General features: G+C 43.6%; 1 protein-coding gene across 5 annotated transcripts in view; it reads left to right on the top strand.

Annotated features, from left to right (window-relative positions):
• Positions 1-1,070: 1,070 nt before the first annotated feature.
• hdac11 (histone deacetylase 11) overlaps positions 1,071-20,358 on the top strand; it is a 55,033-nt gene continuing 35,745 nt past the window's right edge. Inside the window, exons 1-5 of one of the 5 annotated variants that reach the window (XM_036984363.2) lie at positions 1,071-1,293; positions 6,994-7,139; positions 7,562-7,662; positions 12,387-12,503; positions 20,148-20,190. In XM_036984363.2, the coding sequence (XP_036840258.1) occupies positions 1,280-1,293; positions 6,994-7,139; positions 7,562-7,662; positions 12,387-12,503; positions 20,148-20,190 (421 nt within the window). In that variant the 5' untranslated portion in view covers positions 1,071-1,279. Of the gene's footprint in view, positions 1,294-3,311; positions 5,795-6,990; positions 7,140-7,561; positions 7,663-12,386; positions 12,504-20,147; positions 20,191-20,358 lie in introns of those variants that run through there. The other 4 variants (XM_036984361.2, XM_090242165.1, XM_090242166.1 and 1 more) reach the window with 4 other exon arrangements.

Below are 20,358 nucleotides of genomic sequence, written 5' to 3'. Positions count from 1 at the left end.
TCAGGGGAACAGTGGGTTAACTGCCTTGTTCAGGGTAACAGTGGGTTAACTGCCTTGCTCAGGGGAACAGTGGGTTAACTGCCTTGCTCAGGGGAACAGTGGGTTAACTGCCTTGCTCAGGGGAACAGTGGGTTAACTGCCTTGCTGAGGGGAACAGTGGGTTAACTGCCGTGTTCAGGGGAACAGTGGATTAACTGCCTTGCTCAGGGGAACAGTGGGTTACTGCCTTGCTCAGGGGAACAGTGGGTTAACTGCCTTGTTCAGGGGAACAGTGGGTTACTGCCTTGCTCAGGGGAACAGTGGGTTAACTGCCTTGCTCAGGGGAACAGTGGGTTAACTGCCTTGCTCAGGGGAACAGTGGGTTAACTGCCTTGCTCAGGGGAACAGTGGGTTAACTGCCTTGCTCAGGGGAACAGTGGATTACTGCCTTGCTCAGGGGAACAGTGGGTTACTGCCTTGCTCAGGGGAACAGTGGGTTAACTGCCTTGCTCAGGGGAACAGTGGGTTAACTGCCTTGTTCAGGGGAACAGTGGGTTAACTGCCTTGTTCAGGGGAACAGTGGGTTACTGGCTTGCTCAGGGAAGCAGTGGGTTAACTGCCTTGCTCAGGGGCAGAACGACAGATTTGTACCTTATCAGCTCGAGGGTTAATGGCCCAACGCTCCTACCAGCCAGCTCCCATCATTCAGATGACAACTAAAACCAAAAATCAACATTGTTTTTCCTTTGGAATTTGTTTGTACTTTTAGATGGTTGAAAGTCTAGTTGGGAATTCAACAAACTTCTGGCTGTCTTTTTCAGTGGGTGAATAAAGGTTGAAATCTCATTGATCAAATCGCAACCAAATATTACCCAAATGTTCATGTTGAAATGAGGTGGCTTGCCCAGTGGACATTGTAAATAAGGAGCATGAAAACGAATGCACACATTCCTTACATTTTATATAGTCTCCATGCACCTCTATTATAAAAAAAGTTAAATAAAATGTAAATGTTAGATACTGAAAATAAAAAAGTTTAATCACAACTAATGCGCGGCGAAAGTAGACTACGGTAAAATGACGTAGTGGTCGAATGTTGTGAGTGCGTATTCGACGTGCGCATGGAAGGAAGCGTTGTGGGCTGCATTACAATGATCTGATCTCTTTCTGTTCTGCTAGCTGTTGGATATATGACTAACAGAATGATATCGGACAACCACAATCTAACGTTGCATTTGTGAAGATATCAAAGCATTCGAATAAAATATTTTAGCGTCAACTAATAGACCAAAGAGCGGTTATGATGTGTAACAGGTGAGTCAAGCTGATTTCACAGTTGCGTTGCAGAGCCAATGACTGCTCATTTTCTCGCTGTCACAACATTCTTCTAAATTGGTTCCAAAAGTTGTTATAATTATGTTGAATAACAATGACCACTGATACAGCCAGGGATTGGAAAACGAGACGAGAGAAATATTTCCTTATTATGCCGTTTCGTCTTTGGAAATTATGTTGCGCATGTGCAACCGGTGGGGGAAATGTGGTTCTTGTAGTTTTTCTCTTTCCGGCCTGTATTGTACTTCAGACTTTATCACGGTCACTTAGGCCTACAGCACATTTCTGAAATCTTTCATTGTTTCTGACTAACCTAGTTCTGTTTGAAAAGACTCGTTTAGCTGTTACCATTCATTTAATAATATGGGCACTGAAACCATGTAATAAATCAAACCATTTAAATAACAAATTCATGAAGTAAAATAACACAATATGTTATTTTCTAGTGAAAATAAAATCAGTATGAACCTCTTTCTGATTGATGCATAGTATTACAATACACATGTTTCTAACCACTACCCACTGGGCACAAACCTGTTGAATCAACATCGTTTGTAAATGTAACTTGGAATCTGTTGTTTTGAGGGTGACATTTTAAAGACGGGATCATGTTATAATTGTAACCAATTTTCAACATAGACAAACCTTGTATGAAATATGTTGAATTTGTACCTTTGAAACAACGTCAGGTCTTCAACATTATATCCAGTATCAGAAAAAAAAAAAAAAAAAAACGACAGTCTGGGCAGCACTTCCTGTCTACAGCTGTCCATTTGGTTTTCCATCCAGGGTTTTAACCACTTCCTGTCTACAGCTGTTCATGTGGTCTCACATCCAGGGTTATAACCACTTCCCGTCTACAGTTGTTCATGTGGTCTTCCATCCAGGGTTTTAACCACTTCCTGTCTACAGCTGTTCATGTGGTCTCCCATCCAGGGTTTTAACCACTTCCTGTCTACAGCTGTTCATGTGGTCTCCCATCCAGGGTTTTAACCAATCCCAGTTTAGCCTTGATACTGTATTTATCACTGACTGCCACCAATGTGCTCTGGTGAGAATGATAGCTACATATATTTACTATTGCTATCAGTCATTCCAAAGGATAGGTTTAACAGAGTAAATGAAATGTGACCATACTTTATAAGTCATATATCCTCTATGATGCTATTTAGGCCTATATATCATTAGGGAAGTCATCAACAAGTATTGTTTCAATTTAACCCAGGGTTCAACTGAACATACATAATATATATATATAGGCCCAGGGAGTTTCAAGCTTAAACATGTAGGCCACATACCATCTGTGCCACTGACGTAGTCTGGTTTTAATTCCAATTAATAAGTGATATGTTGGATTCATGTCTCCATCTCAACATACATTCAAAGTTAAAGAATGTAATCGAATCAAACTTTAAATGTACTTGAAATAGATTTTTATTTTATTTAGTCATATTCTTTTACATCCAATTTTGGTTGAGATGGAGATGTGAATCCAACATATAAATGTTTAATTTGTAGACAAACTGGAATTAAACTCCTTTAAATGTTGATATTTGGTTGCGTTGACAACCAAACACAATTCAAAAATACTTTTTCAACACCGTAAAGAGCCTAGTAACTTGTCGACAACTTAACAAATGATATTTTCGATCAAAGTTTCCAACTAAACTAAAAGTTAAAGAACTGGATTAAACCAGTGGCTCATATGAAACTATCCAAGCATTAGATATCCTCTAAATGTTGATATTTGGTTGCTTTGTCAACCAAACAATTCAACAATACTTTTGTAATACAGTAGATAACGTTTAGGCTATCTCACAAACTAATGTAACAGTATTTATTCAACCTTACAATGAGTAACACATCCATGGCCTCATTTTGAGATTAGCCTACTGGAACTATACATGTCTTCTTATGTAATCATAAAAAGCATGATCAAGGTAGCTTGCAAATGTCTCAGGTCTGTGAGATCATTATTTCTATAATAATCTGTGCAGAATCTTCAACAGCGTTGATATCCTATCGGCAGACTCAACAGCCTTGGTTTCTCTAATGACTGCCTCGCCTGCTTCACCAACTACTTCTCAGACAGAGTTCAGTGTGTCAAATCGGAGGGCATGTTGTCCGGACCTCTGGCAGTCTCTATGGGGGTGCCACGGGGTTCAATTCTCGGGCCGACTCTTTTCTCTGTGTACATCAATGATGTCGCTCTTGCTGCTGGTGATTCTCTGATCCACCTCTACGCTGACGAAACCATTCTGTATACTTCTGGCCCTTCTTTGGACACTGGGAGGAGGTGAGGGCCCTCGGAGTGTGGGGTCAGGAAAATAACCTCACACTCAACGTCAACAAAACTAAGGAGATGATTGTGGACTTCAGGAAACAGCAGAGGGAGCACCCCCCTATCCACATCGATGGGACAGTAGTGGAGAGGGTAGTACGTTTTAAGTTCCTCGGCGTACACATCACAGACAATCTGAATTGGTCCACCCACACAGACAGCATCGTGAAGAAGGCACAGCAGCGCCTCTTCAACCTCAGGAGGCTGAAGAAATTTGGCTTGTCACCCAAAGCACTCACAAACTTCTACAGATGCACAATCGAGAGCATCCTGTCGGGCTGTATCACCGCCTGGTACGGCAACTGCTCCACCCACAACCGTAAGGCTCTCCAGAGGGTAGTGAGGTCTGCACAACGCATCACCGGGGGAAAACTACCTGGCCTCCAGGACACCTACACCACCCGATGTCACAGGAAGGCCATAAAGATCATCAAGGACAACAACCACCTGAGCCACTGCCTGTTCATCCCGCTATCATCCAGAAGGCAAGGTCAGTACAGGTGCATCAAAGCAGGGACCGAGAGACTGAAAAACAGCTTCTATCTCAAGGCCATCAGACTGTTAAACAGCCACCACTAACATTGAGTGGCTGCTGCCAACACACTGACTCAACTCCAGCCACTTTAATAATGGGAATTGATGGAAATGTATGTAAAATATATCACTAGCCACTTTAAACAATGCTACTTAATATAATGTTTACATACCCTACATTACTCATCTCATATGTATATACTGTACTCGATACCATCTACTGCATCTTGCCTATGCCGCTCTGTACCATCATTCATTCATATATCTTTATGTACATATTCTTTATCCCTTTACACGTGTGTGTGTATAAGGTAGTAGTTTTGGAATTGTTATGTTAGATTACTCGTTGGTTATTACTGCATTGTCGGAACTAGAAGCACAAGCATTTCGCTACACTCGCATTAACATCTGCTAACCATGTGTATGTCACAAATACATTTGATTTGATTTGTTAACTAACCTCCAGACGCGCTTCAATGCCATACAACTCTCCTTCCGTGGCCTCCAACTGCTCTTAAATGCAAGTAAAACTAAATGCATGCTCTTCAACCGATCGCTGCCTGCACCTGCCCGCCCGTTCAGCATCACTACTCTGGACGGTTCTGACTTAGAATATGTGGACAACTATAAATACCTAGGTGTCTGGCTAGACTGTAAACTCTCCTTACAAACTCACATCAAGCATCTCCAATCCAAAATTAAATATAGAATAGGCTTCCTATTTCACAGCAAAGCATCCTTCACTCATGCTCCTAAACATATCCTCGTAAAACTGACCATCCTACTGATCCTTGACTTCGGCGATGTCATTTACAAAATAGCCTCAAACACTCTACTCAGCAAACTGGATGTAGTCTATCACAGTGCCATCTGTTTTGTCACCAAAGCCCCATATACTACCCACTACTGCGACCTGTATGCTCTTGTTGGTTGGCCCTCGCTTCATACTCGTCGCCAAATCCACTGGCTACAGGTTATCTACAAGTCTTTGCTAGGTAAAGCACCACCTTATCTCAGCTCACTGGTCACCAAAGCAGCACCCACCCATAGCACGTGCTCCAGCAGGTATATTTCAACGGTCATCTCCAAAGCCAATTCCTCCTTTGCTCGACTTTCCTTCCAGTTCTCTGCTGCCAATGACTGGAACGAACTGCAAAAATCATTGAAGCTGGAGGCTCATATCTCCCTCACTAGCTTTAAGCACCAGCTGTCAGAGCAGCTCACAGATCACTGCACCCGTACATAGCCCATCTGTAAATAGCCCATCCAACTACCTCATCCCCATACTGTTTTTATTTTATATTTTATATTTTTGCTCCTTTGCACCCCAGTATCTCTACTTGCACATTCATTTTCTGCACATCTATCACTCCAGTGTTTGATTGCTAAATTTTGCCACCATGGCCTATTTACTACCTTACCTCCCTTAACTTTCCTCATTTGCACACACTGTTTATATACTTTTCTTCTGTATTATTGACTGTGTATTTGTTTATTCCATGTGTAACTCTGTGTTGTTTGTGTCACACTGCTTTGCTTTATCTTGGCCAGGGTCACAGTTGTAAATGAGAACTTGTTCTCAACTGGCCTACCTGGTGAAATAAAGGTGATCTGGTCTACCTGGTTAAATAAAGGTGTTCTCAACTGGCCTACCTGGTGAAATAAAAAAATAAAGAATAAAAAACGTTTAATGTAATCTCAACTGTAGTGGTTCTGCTATTAGATGAAGTACAGTGGTCACACATTTAGTAGTTGTATAAATGCAGAATATCTGTATTTCCATTTGAACTTTGTCATGATTTTAAATGGTTGAAAGTGTAGTGATAATTCAACAAACTTCTGGCTGTCTGAGTGGGTGAATAAAGGTTGAAATCTTTTTCATCAACGTCTCAACCAAATATGACCTAAATGTCCACATTGCAGTGGTGTGTCCAGTGTTTGTGTTGAATTCCAGATGAAAACAGTGATGCCAGGGGTCTATTCATTACGGAAACCATCGTTTAAGATCCAAATGGAAGCAATCAGCGCAAATTGAACTAAACGGGGAGAGATCTACCTGAATTTGTCCAATAGAAACTCTCGTTTGTGTTTTCCATTTGGAGTAAACAGTTTCTGTTGAACAGTTTTGCAAATGGTGACACAGTTTGCTACAGAATTGTAATAATGTTGACTCCCCTGAACAACATGTCTCACACAGAAGATAAGGGGAAAGTAGGTAGTTGCCAAATAACTGATATTGAGGCTGATAAACTGCACCAAAGTTGGGGGTTGGCTGCATCTTCCCCATGTCATAAGAGGTGGTTTAGTATTGAATATTTTTTTTGTTTACCTTTATTTAACAAGTCAGTTAAGAACACATTCTTATTTTCAATGACGGCCTAGGAACAGTGGGTTAACTGCCTTGTTCAGGGGCAGAACGACAGATTTTTACCTTGTCAGCTCGGGGATTCTATCTTGCAACCTTTCGGTTACTAGTCCAACGCTCTAACCACTAGGCTACGCTGCCTCTAACCACTAGGCTACGCTGCCTCTAACCACTAGGCTACGCTGCCTCTAACCACTAGGCTACGCTGCCTCTAACCACTAGGCTACGCTGCCTCCACATGGTAGTTGCATCATACGTTTACAGTGTAATGACCGTGCCAAATGAAACAACGGATAAGTTATTAATAAATAGGAGAGTTTAGAGTTGGATGCATCTATTCCACCTTAGTTACAGTGTAATGACAGTGCACATTTTATTAAGAAAGTTTACAGGTGACCATAAAGTTTGTATTATATCTGTTGTTTGTTATTCCCAGTAGTCACGGCACCCAGCTATACCTGGAGGTGCCGTCGTCATGTCTGCCTATCGTCTACTCTCCAGTATACAACATCACCTTCATGGGCCTTGAGAAACTACACCCCTTCGACAGTGGGAAGTGGGGGAAAGTCATCCACTTCCTAAAAGGTACATGGGTAATCAATCAATCACATTTAGAATGTTTTACATGAGCACTTAGGGTCAGGGAGTGTAGCCTGGTTGTATGCTGAACAGGAAGGAGGCAAAGGGAGTGTAGCCTGGTGGTATACTGAACAGGAAGGAGGAAACGGTAGTGTAGCCTGGTAGTATACTGAACAGGAAGGAGGAAAAGGTAGTGTAGCCTGGTTGTATGCTGAACAGGAAGGAGGAAAAGGTTTTATTCACCACTTGTATGGTTTGTAGGGTGTACACTGAGTCCTCCTCCTTACTAACCTAGCAGGTCTAACCTGTTGTTTCTCTCTCACGCTCTCACTATTTCCCTCTATCTCTCTCGCTCTCTCTCTCTCTCTCTCGTCTCTATCTCTCTATCGATCTCTCTTGCTCCTCTGTCTTACCTCTGTCTTTCTCAGAGGAGAAGTTGATCAGTGATGGGAGCATCGTTGAGGCACGGGAGGCTACAGAGGAAGACCTGCTGGTGGTTCACACAAAACGCTACCTCAACAGACTCAAGGTGGGTTGACATTAAACCTTACCTCAACAGACTCAAGGTGAATTGACACCAAACGCTACCTCATGACTCGAGGTGGGTTGACACCAAATGCTACCTCATGACTCGAGATGGTTGACACCAAACGCTACCTCATGACTCGAGATGGTTGACACCAAACGCTACCTCATGACTCGAGGTGGTTGACACCAAACGCTACCTCATGACTCGAGGTGGGTTGACACCAAACGCTACCTCATGACTCGGGTGGGTAGACACCAAACGCTACCTCATGACTCGAGGTGGTTGACACCAAACGCTACCTCATGACTCGGTGGGTTGATATCAAACGCTACCTCATGACTCGGTGGGTTGACACCAAACGCTACCTCATGACTCGAGATGGTTGACACCAAACGCTACCTCATGACTCGAGGTGGGGAAATCAAAAGAAATCAGCCAAGACCTCAGAAAAAAAATTGTAGACCTCCACAAGTCTGGTTCATCCTTGGGAGCAATTTCCAAACGCCTGAAGGTACCACGTTCAGCTGTACAAACAATAGTACTCAAGTCTAAACACCCTGGGACCACGCAGCCGTCATACCTCTCAGGAAGGAGACGCATTTTGTCTCCTAGAGATGAACCTACTTTGGTGTGAAAAGTAAATCAATCCCAGAACAACAGCAAAGAACCTTGTGAAGATGCTGGTGGAAATACTGGTGGAAATGACTTTTTTTGCCCGCTTTGAGGACAATACAGTGCCACTGACACGGCCCGCAACCAAAACCTGCGGACTCTCCTTCACTGCAGCCGACGTGAGTAAAACATTTAAACGTGTTAACCCTCGCAAGGCTGCAGGCCCCGACGGCAGGCCCAGACGGCATCCCCAGCCGCGTCCTCAGAGCATGCGCAGACCAGCTGGCTGGTGTGTTTACGGACATATTCAATCAATCCTTATCACAGTCTGCTGTTTCCACATGCTTCAAGAGCGCCACCATTGTCCCTGTTACCAAGAAAGCTAAGGTAACTGAGCTAAACGACTACCGCCACGTAGCACTCACTTCCGTCATCGTGAAGTGCTTTGAGAGACTAATCAAGGACCATATCACCTCCACCCTACCTGACACCCTAGACCCACTCCAATTTGCTTACGGCCCAAATAGGTCCACAGACAACGCAATCGCAACCACACTGCACACTGCCCTAACCCATCTGGACAAGAGGAATACCTATGTGAGAATGCTGTTCATCGACTACAGCTCTGCATTTAACACCATAGTACCCTCCAAACTCGTCATCAAGCTCGAGACCCTGGGTCTCGACCCCGTCCTGTGCAACTGGGTACTGGACTTCCTGACGGGCCGCCCCCAAGTGGTGAGGGTAGGTAACAACATCTCCACCCTGCTGATCCTCAACACTGGGGCCCCACAAGGGTGTGTTCTGAGCCCTCTCCTGTACTCCCTGTTCACCCACAACTGCGTGGCCATGCACGCCTCCAACTCAATCATCAAGTTTGCGGATGACACTACAGTGGTAGGCTTGATTACCAACAACAATGAGACGGCCAACAGGGAGGAGGTGAGGGCCCTTGGAGTGTGGTGTCAGGAAAATAACCTCCCACTCAATGCCAAAAAACAAAGGAGATGATTGTGGACTTCAGGAAACAGCAGATGGTGTTAGAGTATCATAAGTGAAGAGGGAGTACAGGAGGGGACTGAGCACACACCCCTGAGGAGCCCCTGTGTTGAGGATCAGCGTGGAGGATGTGTTGGGCACAGGGACTATGGTGGTCTGCTTGAAACATGTTGGTGATACAGACTCAGACAGGGAAGGTTGAAAATGTCAGTGAAGACACATGCCAATTAGTCAGTGCATGCTCGCAGTACACATACTGGTAATCTGTCATACTGGTAATCTGCCCTGCGGCCTTGTGAATGTTTACCTGTTTAAAGGTCTTACTTACATCAGGTTTGGAGAGCATGATCACACAGTCTTCCAGAAGAGCTGGTGCTCTCATGCATGTTTCGGTCTTATTTGCTTCGAGCATAGAATTACTTTAGCTCGTCTGGTAGGCTTGTGTCACTGGGCAGCTCTCGTCTGTGCTTCCCTTTGTAGTCAGTAATGGTTTGCTAGCCCTGCCACTTCCGATGAGCATCAGAACCATTGTAGTAGAATTCGATCTTAGTCCTGTATTGACGCTTTGCCTGTTTGATGGTTCGTTGGAGGGCATAGCGGGATTTCTTATAAGCTTCCGTGTTAGAGTCCCGGTCCTTGAAAGCTGCAGCTCTAGCCTTTAGCTCAGTGCGGATGTTGCCTGTAATCCATGGCTTCTGGTTGGGGTATGTACGTACGGTCACTGTAGGGATGACATCATCGATGCACTTATTGATGAATCCAATGACTGATGTGGTGTATGCCATCGGAGGAATCCCGGAACATATTCCATTCTGTGCTAGAAAAACAGTTCTGTAGCTTAGCATCTGCTTCCTCTGACCACTTTTTTTTATTGATCAAGTCACTGGTGCTTTATAGCAGGGATCAGGAGGATGGAATTATGGTAATTTGCCAAATGTAGGGCAAGGGAGAGCTTTGTATGCGTCCCTGTGTGGAGTAAAGGTGGTCCATAGTTTTTTTTCCCCTCTCTGGTTGCACATTTAACATGCTGATAGAAATTTGGTTCAAATGATTTAAGTTTCCCTGCATTAAAGTCCCCGGCCACTAGGAGCGCCGCCTCTGGGGAGCGTTTTCCTGTTTGCATATGGTGGAACACAGTTCATTGAGTGTGGTTCTAGTGCCAGCATCAGTCTGTGGTGGTATGTAGACAGCTATGAAAAATACAGATGAAAACTCTAGGTAGATAGTGTGGTCTTCAGCTTATCATGAGATACTCTTCCTCAGGTGAGCAAATCCTTGAGACTTCCTTAGATATCGTGTACCAGCTGTTATTTACAAAAATACACAGTCCACCGTCGCTTACCAGACGCTGCTGTTCTATCCTGCTGATACAGCGTATAACCAGCCAACTATATGTTGATAATGTGGTCGTTCAGACACTACTCGGTGAAGCATAAGATAATACAGTCTTCAGTGTCCTGTTGGTAGTTTAATCTTCCGCGTAGGTCATCTATTTTATTTTCCAAAGATTGCACGTTTGCTAGCAGAATGGAAGGCAGTGGGGGTTTATTCGATCGCCTACGAATTCTCAGAAGGATTCCCGCCGTCCAGCTTTGTCTTCGCCCTCTCTTCACACAAATGACGGGGATCTGGGCCTGTTCCCGGGAAAGCAGTATTTCCTTCACATCGGACTCGTTAAAGAAAAAAAAGGATTCTGCCAGTGATTGTAGAGAGTGCAACAGGTCAGCTCCTCAGGAGTAAATGTCAATTGGTTTTTCATAGCCAAGCATTCATTGGTCGGGACAAGCATTTCAGGGTCCATAGGCACAGGCAGAACAGCAGAAACTAGATCAGCAGCAATACCAGGTAGACCGGGGACAGCCAGGAGTCATCAGGCCAGATAGTCCTGAAGCATGGTCCTAGGGCTCAGGTCCTCCAGCAGGGGAGAGATGAGAGAATTAAAGGGAGCATACTTAAGTTCACACAGGACACCAGATCGGACAGACAGCCCTACGGCACATATTGCAGCATAGATACTGGAGGCTGAGACAGTGGGGGTAAGGGGACACTGTAGCCCCATCAGACAATAACTCCAGATAGGGCCAACCATGCAGCCAACCACGCAGGAGATAACCCCATCCACTTTGCCAAAGCACCCCCCCCACACCAAGATGGCTCCGACAGACATGGCAGCTGTGCTTCTAGCTTCTCAGCAACTTTGCAGTAATCATTTTTTTAAACTTTTGGATATCAGAGCGGCGGTAACTCACCAGCATTACGATCAGGAATATGACTTTCCCGAATTGGATCCTTTGTTTGTACCCCCCAGGGCAATTACACTTGTCCCAGAAGCTGCTCCAAGAGGTATTCAGAGTGGACTTCTAGTCCGACACCATCCACTGCTTCCGAGTATATTACTCGCTAATGTTCAATCTCTGGACAATGAAGTAGATGAGCTCAGGGCGAGGATCTTCTTCTAGAGAGACATTAGGGACTGTAACATACTCTGTTTCATGGAATCATGGTTTTCTCTGGATATACTGTCCCCGTCCATACAGCCAGCTGGGTTCTCAGTACATCTCGTAGACAGGAATAAACAACTCTCCATCCAGGAAGAAGAATGGCGGGGATGTATGTTTCATGATTAACTACTCATGGTGTGATTGTGATAACATACAGAAACTCAAGTCCTTTTGTCCCCTGACCGTATGCTGAGCGTATTACCAAGATAATTCTCTCCGGTTATAGTCACAGCCGTGTATATTCCCCCTTAAGCCGATACCACGACGGCCATCAAGGAACTACACTAGACTTTATGCAAACTGGAAACCACATATCCCTCAGAGCTGTTTGGTGGAGGGCTGTAGATAGGTACCGTACCTACCTCAGTATTCTGTTGCATTCACTTAATGATTTATTTTATGACATATGTATGTGTATATGTATTATAATATGTATTATATTCCAGTGTAAGTTAGTTGAGACTGTTGTTAATAACGCCATGCCATTTTGCCAGCAGTAATCAATCCCATTCAGAAATCACCTTCCTAAACCTAGATGTACATCGGAATTTCCCATAGTGTGTGTTCTGCGTGTGTGTGAGGATGATGTGTTGTTTTCTTCGTCCAATCCAGTGGTCCCTGGTTGTAGCGACCATCACAGAGATCCCTCCCCTCCTATGCCTACCTAACTTCCTGGTTCAGAGACGGGTCCTGAGACCACTCAGAACGCAGACCGGAGGCACCATCATGGTAGGTTGGATGATGTCTGCCATAGTGTAAGCTTGTCAGCTTTGTTCTCATCAGCCTCTGCATTAGCAACTACTGTAACGTGAGGAATCTGTTGTCATAGTACAGTCTGGAGTTTTGTGTTCAGGAAATAGATTCACAGGGTGCTATTGAATGTTTTATTCAAAACCAGTTCTATTTGGTTGTTTTTGGTGTATCCTGGGAGAGACAGGCTTCTTAGAGTTCGAACAGCTGTGATGGAGATCCTTGTCCTAGGGCCTTCACAGGTATCAGAGCCTCTGAGGGGAAAGACTCTTCTCAAATTAGTATTGGAATAAATTCATTTCTTTTTTTCTTCTTTACGGATAGAGAAGAATGCTTTTCTTTTTCTGTCCTACTAACCTTCCCTGAGACCCATGAACTCAGAGAGCAGCCTTACTATGTTCTGATGACCTTTGTTGAAACCCAGTCAGTCTCACTAATGTGCTTGTTTTATTTGGTTCAAGGCCATGAGGCAGGGTTCGTTTGCTGCAGTATCAAACCCTTGGTTGGGGTCATCCCTCTTAGCGTTGGATACTGCCTATTCAGCAAAACATGAGCTCTCTCTGTGTCTCTCTGTGTTTCTGTCTGTGGCACATTATGTAAAATACCCTTTTATATAAATATTGAGTCAGCAGCTTCAACGTCTGTGTGTCGCCAAGTGAGAACTGAGTGGTTCACTCCACAGCTGTGTGTCGCCAAGGGAGAACTTAGTGGTTCACTCCACAGCTGTGTGTCTGTGTGTCACCAAGGGAGAACTGAGTGGTTCACTCCACAGCTGTGTGTCACCAAGGGAGAACTGAGTGGTTCACTCCACAGCTGTGTGTCGCCAAGGGAGAACTGAGTGGTTCACTCCACAGCTGTGTGTCTGTGTGTCGCCAAGGGAGAACTGAGTGGTTCACTCCACAGCTGTGTGTCGCCAAGGGAGAACTGAGTGGTTCACTCCACAGCTGTGTGTCGCCAAGGGAGAACTGAGTGGTTCACTCCACAGCTGTGTGTCACCAAGGGAGAACTGAGTGGTTCACTCCACAGCTGTGTGTCACCAAGGGAGAACTGAGTGGTTCACTCCACAGCTGTGTGTCGCCAAGGGAGAACTGAGTGGTTCACTCCACAGCTGTGTGTCGCCAAGGGAGAACTGAGTGGTTCACTCCACAGCTGTGTGTCGCCAAGGGAGAACTGAGTGGTTCACTCCACAGCTGTGTGTCGCCAAGGGAGAACTGAGTGGTTCACTCCACAGCTGTGTGTCGCCAAGGGAGAACTGAGTGGTTCACTCCACAGCTGTGTGTCGCCAAGGGAGAACTGAGTGGTTCACTCCACAGCTGTGTGTCGCCAAGGGAGAACTGAGTGGTTCACTCCACAGCTGTGTGTCGCCAAGGGAGAACTGAGTGGTTCACTCCACAGCTGTGTGTCGCCAAGGGAGAACTGAGTGGTTCACTCCACAGCTGTGTGTCGCCAAGGGAGAACTGAGTGGTTCACTCCACAGCTGTGTGTCTGTGTGTCACCAAGGGAGAACTGAGTGGTTCACTCCACAGCTGTGTGTCGCCAAGGGAGAACTGAGTGGTTCACTCCACAGCTGTGTGTCGCCAAGGGAGAACTGAGTGGTTCACTCCACAGCTGTGTGTCTGTGTGTCGCCAAGGGAGAACTTAGTGGTTCACTCCACAGCTGTGTGTCGCCAAGGGAGAACTGAGTGGTTCACTCCACAGCTGTGTGTCGCCAAGGGAGAACTGAGTGGTTCACTCCACAGCTGTGTGTCTGTGTGTCACCAAGGGAGAACTGAGTGGTTCACTCCACAGCTGTGTGTCGCCAAGGGAGAACTGAGTGGTTCACTCCACAGCTGTGTGTCGCCAAGGGAGAACTGAGTGGTTCACTCCACAGCTGTGTGTCGCCAAGGGAGAACTGAGTGGTTCACTCCACAGCTGTGTGTCGCCAAGGGAGAACTGAGTGGTTCACTCCACAGCTGTGTGTCGCCAAGGGAGAACTGAGTGGTTCACTCCACAGCTGTGTGTCGCCAAGGGAGAACTGAGTGGTTCACTCCACAGCTGTGTGTCGCCAAGGGAGAACTGAGTGGTTCACTCCACAGCTGTGTGTCGCCAAGGGAGAACTGAGTGGTTCACTCCACAGCTGTGTGTCGCCAAGGGAGAACTGAGTGGTTCACTCCACAGCTGTGTGTCGCCAAGGGAGAACTGAGTGGTTCACTCCACAGCTGTGTGTCGCCAAGGGAGAACTGAGTGGTTCACTCCACAGCTGTGTGTCTGTGTGTCGCCAAGGGAGAACTTAGTGGTTCACTCCACAGCTGTGTGTCGCCAAGGGAGAACTGAGTGGTTCACTCCACAGCTGTGTGTCGCCAAGGGAGAACTGAGTGGTTCACTCCACAGCTGTGTGTCTGTGTGTCACCAAGGGAGAACTGAGTGGTTCACTCCACAGCTGTGTGTCGCCAAGGGAGAACTGAGTGGTTCACTCCACAGCTGTGTGTCGCCAAGGGAGAACTGAGTGGTTCACTCCACAGCTGTGTGTCGCCAAGGGAGAACTGAGTGGTTCACTCCACAGCTGTGTGTCGCCAAGGGAGAACTGAGTGGTTCACTCCACAGCTGTGTGTCGCCAAGGGAGAACTGAGTGGTTCACTCCACAGCTGTGTGTCTGTGTAAATGCTAATACGTGTTATTACTATACCATCAGTTGTCTGGCTGGCTGGCTGACTGGCTGGTTAACTGGCTGACTGGCTGGTTAACTGGCTGGTTAACTGACTGGTTGGCTGACTGGCTGGCTGGTTAACTTGCTGGCTGGTTAACTAACTAACTGGCTGGCTGGCTGACTGGCTGGCATCTGGCTGGCTGACTGGCATATGGCTGGCTGACTGACATCTGGCTGACTGGCTGGCTGACTAGCTGGTTAACTGGCTGACTGGCTGGCTGACTGGCTGACTGGCTGGCTGACTGGCTGGCTGACTGGCATCTGGCTGGCTGACTGGCATCTGGCTGGCTGACTGGCATCTGGCTGGCTGGCTGACTGGCCAGAAGACTGGCTGGCTGGTTGACAGGCTGTCTAGCTTGCTGGCTGGTTGAGTGGCTGGCTGAATGGCTGGCTAGCGAGCTGGCTGACTGGTCTGGTTGACTGGCTGGCTGACTGTCTAGCTGAATGGTTGGCTGGGTGGCTGGCTTTTTAGCTTGCTGGCTGTTTGGCTGACTGGCTGGCTAGATTGCTGGTTGATTTCATAGCATTGCTGGCCGGCCCGCTGGGCCGCACAACTGGATCCATGTACACTGTCAACACAGTGTATAGTCTTAGCTCCTCTGTATAGTCCTTGCTCCTTCACTAGGTCTGAAGTAGAGGTCGACCGATTATGATTTTTCAACGCCGATACCGATTATTGGAGGACCAATTATTTTTATTTTAAATTGTTTTAATATATAAAATGTTTTATACATATTTGTAATAATGACAATTACAACAATACTGATGAACACTTATTTTAATTTAAGATAATACATCAATAAAATCAATTTAGCCTCAAATAAATAATGAAATATGTTCAATTTGGTTTAAATAATGCAAAAACAAAGTGTTGGAGAAGAAAGTAAAAGTGCAATATGTTCCATGTAAGAAAGCTAACTTTTCAGTTCCTTGCTCAGAACATGAGAACATATGAAAGCTGGTGGTTCCTTTTAACATGAGTCTTCAATATTCCCAGTTACGAAGTTTTAGGTTGTAGTTATTATAGGAATTATAGGACTATTTCTCTCTATACGATTTTGTATTTCATATACCTATGACTATTGGATGTTCTTATAGGCACTATAGTAATGCCAGCCTAATCTCGGGAGTTGATAGGCTTGAAGTCATAAACAGCGCTGTGCTTCAAGCATTGCGAAGAACTGCTGGCAAATGCAGGAAAATGCTGTTTGAATGAATGCTTACGAGCCTGCTGCTGCCTACCACCGCTCAGTCAGACTGCTTTATCAAATATCAAATCATAGACTTCATTATATTATAAGAAACACACATTAATATGGTCAAATCCGGAAATGATCATTTCGAAAAACAAAATGTTTATTCTTTCCAAAATACGGAACCGTTCCGTATTTTATCTAACGGGTGGCATCCATAAGTCTAAATATTGCTGTTACATTGCACAACCTTCAATGTTATGTTATAATTATGTAAAATTCTGGCAAATTAATTACGGTCTTTGTCTGGAAGAAATGGTCTTCACACAGTTCGCAACGAGCCAGGTGGCCCAAACTGCTGCATATACCCTGACGAAAATGCGCTTTTGTTAAATTTTGTTAAAGCCATACCAGTCAGAAGGAAGCCATACAAGTCTGATAGAAAGGTAGAGAGAGAGGGAAGCCATACCAGTCTGCTAGAAAGGTAGAGAGAGAGGGAAGCCATACCAGTCAGAAGGAAGCCATACCAGTCTGATGGAAGGGTAGAGAGAGAGGGAAGTCATACCAGTCTGGTAGAAAGGTAGAGAGAGAGGAAGGCCATACCAGTCAGAAGGAAGCCATACCAGTCTGATGGAAAGATAGAGAGAGAGGGAAGCCATACCAGTCTGATGGAAGGGTAGAGAGAGAGGGAAGCCATACCAGTCTGATGGAAGGGTAGAGAGAGAGGGAAGCCATACCAGTCTGATGGAAGGGTAGAGAGAGAGGGAAGCCATACCAGTCTGATGGAAGGGTAGAGAGAGAGGGAAGCCATACCAGTCTGATGGAAGGGTAGAGAGAGAGGGAAGCCATACCAGTCTGGTAGAAAGGTAGAGAGAGAGGGAAGCCATACCAGTCTGGTTGAAAGGTAGAGAGAGAGGGAAGCCATACCAATCTGATAGAAAGGTAGAGAGAGAGGGAAGCATCTGGCTGGCTGACTGGCATCTGGCTGGCTGGCTGACTGGCCAGAAGACTGGCTGGCTGGTTGACAGGCTGTCTAGCTTGTTGAGTGGCTGGCTGAATGGCTGGCTAGCGAGCTGGCTGACTGGTCTGGTTGACTGGCTGGCTGACTGTCTAGCTGAATGGGTGGCTGGGTGGCTGGGTGGCTGGGGGATATTATTTGTATAATTTTTATGGATACATTTATAGATTCATGTTTATTCATCTCAAGGACTCAGCCTCTGTAGTGTTATATTGTAATGTGTTGTGTTGTTTCTAATCTAATGTATTGTGTTGTTTCTAATATAATGTGTTTTGTCTAATCTATTGTATTTTTTCTAATCTGGTGTGTTTCTATTCTAGTGTGGTGTTTTTAATCTAATGTATTGTGTTGTTTCTAATCTAATTTATTGTGTTGTTTCTAATCTAATGTACTGTGTTTCTAATCTAATGTATTGTGTTGTTTCTAATCTAATTTATTGTGTTGTTTCTAATCTAATGTATTGTGTTGTTTCTAATCTAATGTATTGTTTTTGTTTCTAATGTGTTGTTTCTAATCTATTGTGTTGTTTCTAATCTAGTGTGTTGTTTCTAATCTAGTGTGTTGTTTCTAATCTAGTGTATTGTGTTGTTTCTAATCTAGTGTATTGTGTTGTTTCTAATCTAGTGTATTGTGTTGTTTCTAATCTAATGTATTGTGTTGTTTCTAATCTAATGTATTGTTTTTGTTTCTAATTTGTTGTTTCTAATCTAATGTAATGTGTTGTTTCTAATCTAATGTAATGTGTTGTTTCTAATGTGTTGTTTCTAATCTAATGTATTGCGTTTCTAATGTGTTGTTTCTAATCTAATGTAATGTGTTGTTTCTAATGTGTTGTTTCTAACGTATTGTGTTGTTTCTAATCTAATGTAATGTGTTGCTTCTAATGTGTTGCTTCTAATGTGTTGCTTCTAATGTGTTGTTTCTAATGTATTGTGTTGTTTCTAATGTGTTGTTTCTAATCTAATGTAATGTGTTGTTTCTAATGTGTTGTTTCTAATCTAATGTAATGTGTTGTTTCTAATGTGTTGTTTCTAATCTAATGTAATGTGTTGTTTCTAATGTGTTGTTTCTAATGTATTGTGTTGTTTCTAATGTGTTGTTTCTAATCTAATGTATTATGTTGTTTCTAATCTAATATATTGTGTTTCTAATCTAAAATATTGTGTTGTTTCTAATCTATTGTATTGTGTTGTTTCTAATCTAATGTGTTTTTCTAATATATTGTATTGTTTCTAATGTGTTGTTTCTAATGTATTGTGTTGTTTCTAATGTATTGTGTTGTTTCTAATCTAATGTATTGTGTTGTTTCTAATCTAATGTATTTAATGTTTATAATCTGTTGTTTCTAATCTAATGTGTTTTTCTAATATATTGTATTGTTTCTAATCTGTTGTTTCTAATCTAATATGTTTTTCTAATATATTGTATTGTTTCGTTTCTAATCTAATGTGTTGTGTTGTTTCTATTCTAATGTATTGTTTCTGATTGTGTTGTTTGTAATCTAATGTGTGGTTTCTAATCTAATGTGTTTTTCATGTGTTGTTTCTAATGTATTGTGTTGTTTCTAATCTGATCTATTGTGTTGTTTCTAGTCTAGTGTGTTGTTTCTAGTCTAGTGTGTTGTTTCTAATCTGATCTATTGTGTTGTTTCTAGTCTAGTGTGTTGTTTCTAGTCTAGTGTGTTGTTTCTAATCTGATCTATTGTGTTGTTTCTAGTCTAGTGTGTTGTTTCTAGTCTAGTGTGTTGTTTCTAATCTGATCTATTGTGTTGTTTCTAGTCTAGTGTGTTGTTTCTAGTCTAGTGTGTTGTTTCTAGTCTAGTGTGTTGTTTCTAATCTGATCTATTGTGTTGTTTCTAGTCTAGTGTGTTGTTTCTAGTCTAGTGTGTTTCTAGTCTAGTGTGTTGTTTCTAGTCTAGTGTGTTGTTTCTAATCTGATCTATTGTGTTGTTTCTAGTCTAGTGTGTTGTTTCTAGTCTAGTGTGTTGTTTCTAATCTGATCTATTGTGTTGTTTCTAATCTAGTGTGTTGTTTCTAATCTAGTGTGTTGTTTCTAATCTAATGTGTTGTTTCTAATCTAATGTGTTTTTCATGTGTTGTTTCTAATCTAATGTATTGTTGTTACGGTTTTCTTCTGGTGAAAGAGAGGAGGACCAAAATGCAGCGTGGTTATTCATAAACATCTTTAATGAAAGATGAAAATACGAACAATATACAAAAACAAGAAACGTGAAAAACCGAAACAGCCCTATCTGGTACAACAAACACAGAGACAGGAACAAACACCCACCAAATACCCAAGAAATATGGCTGCCTAAATATGGTTCCCAATCAGAGACAACGATAAACACCTGCCTCTGAGAACCACTCTAGGCAACCATAGACTTTCCTAGACTACTATACTAAACACAACCCCATCAATCTACAAAACCCCTAGACAAGACAAACACATAATCACCCATGTCACACCCTGGCCTAACCACAATAATAAAGAAAACACAAAATATTAAGGCCAGGGCGTGACAATTGTGTTGTTTTTAGTCTATTGTGTTGTTTATAATCTCACATGTTATTTCTAATCTAATCCTTTTATTTACAATGACTGGGTAGTCCGTCATTGTAAGTAAGAATTTGTTCTTAACTGACTTGCCTAGTTATATAAAGGTTAAATAAAGTTAAAAAATGATTGTGTTGTTTTTAATCTAATGTATTGTGTGTCGTCTGTAGGCAGGGAAACTGGCTGTAGACCGAGGCTGGGCCATCAATGTAGGTGAGTTCTGTCTCCTCTTTCTCATGACTTCTCAGTTTCACTGCCAATTCAACTCTTATGAATTGACTCAGACAGTGAGTTGGAGGTTGGACAGAGAGAGAGAGTGTGTTGTAGAATCAACTATTAAAGACTAATAGAACCCACTGGATTCTCCAATTACATTGAGTG

This window comes from Oncorhynchus mykiss, chromosome 7, assembly GCF_057628025.1.
Source record: "Oncorhynchus mykiss isolate SJ-2025 chromosome 7, ASM5762802v1, whole genome shotgun sequence".
Taxonomy (NCBI): Eukaryota; Metazoa; Chordata; class Actinopteri; order Salmoniformes; family Salmonidae; genus Oncorhynchus; species Oncorhynchus mykiss.
The sequence above is the reverse complement of the archived record's forward strand: the minus strand, read 5'-3'. Positions and strand labels throughout refer to the sequence as shown.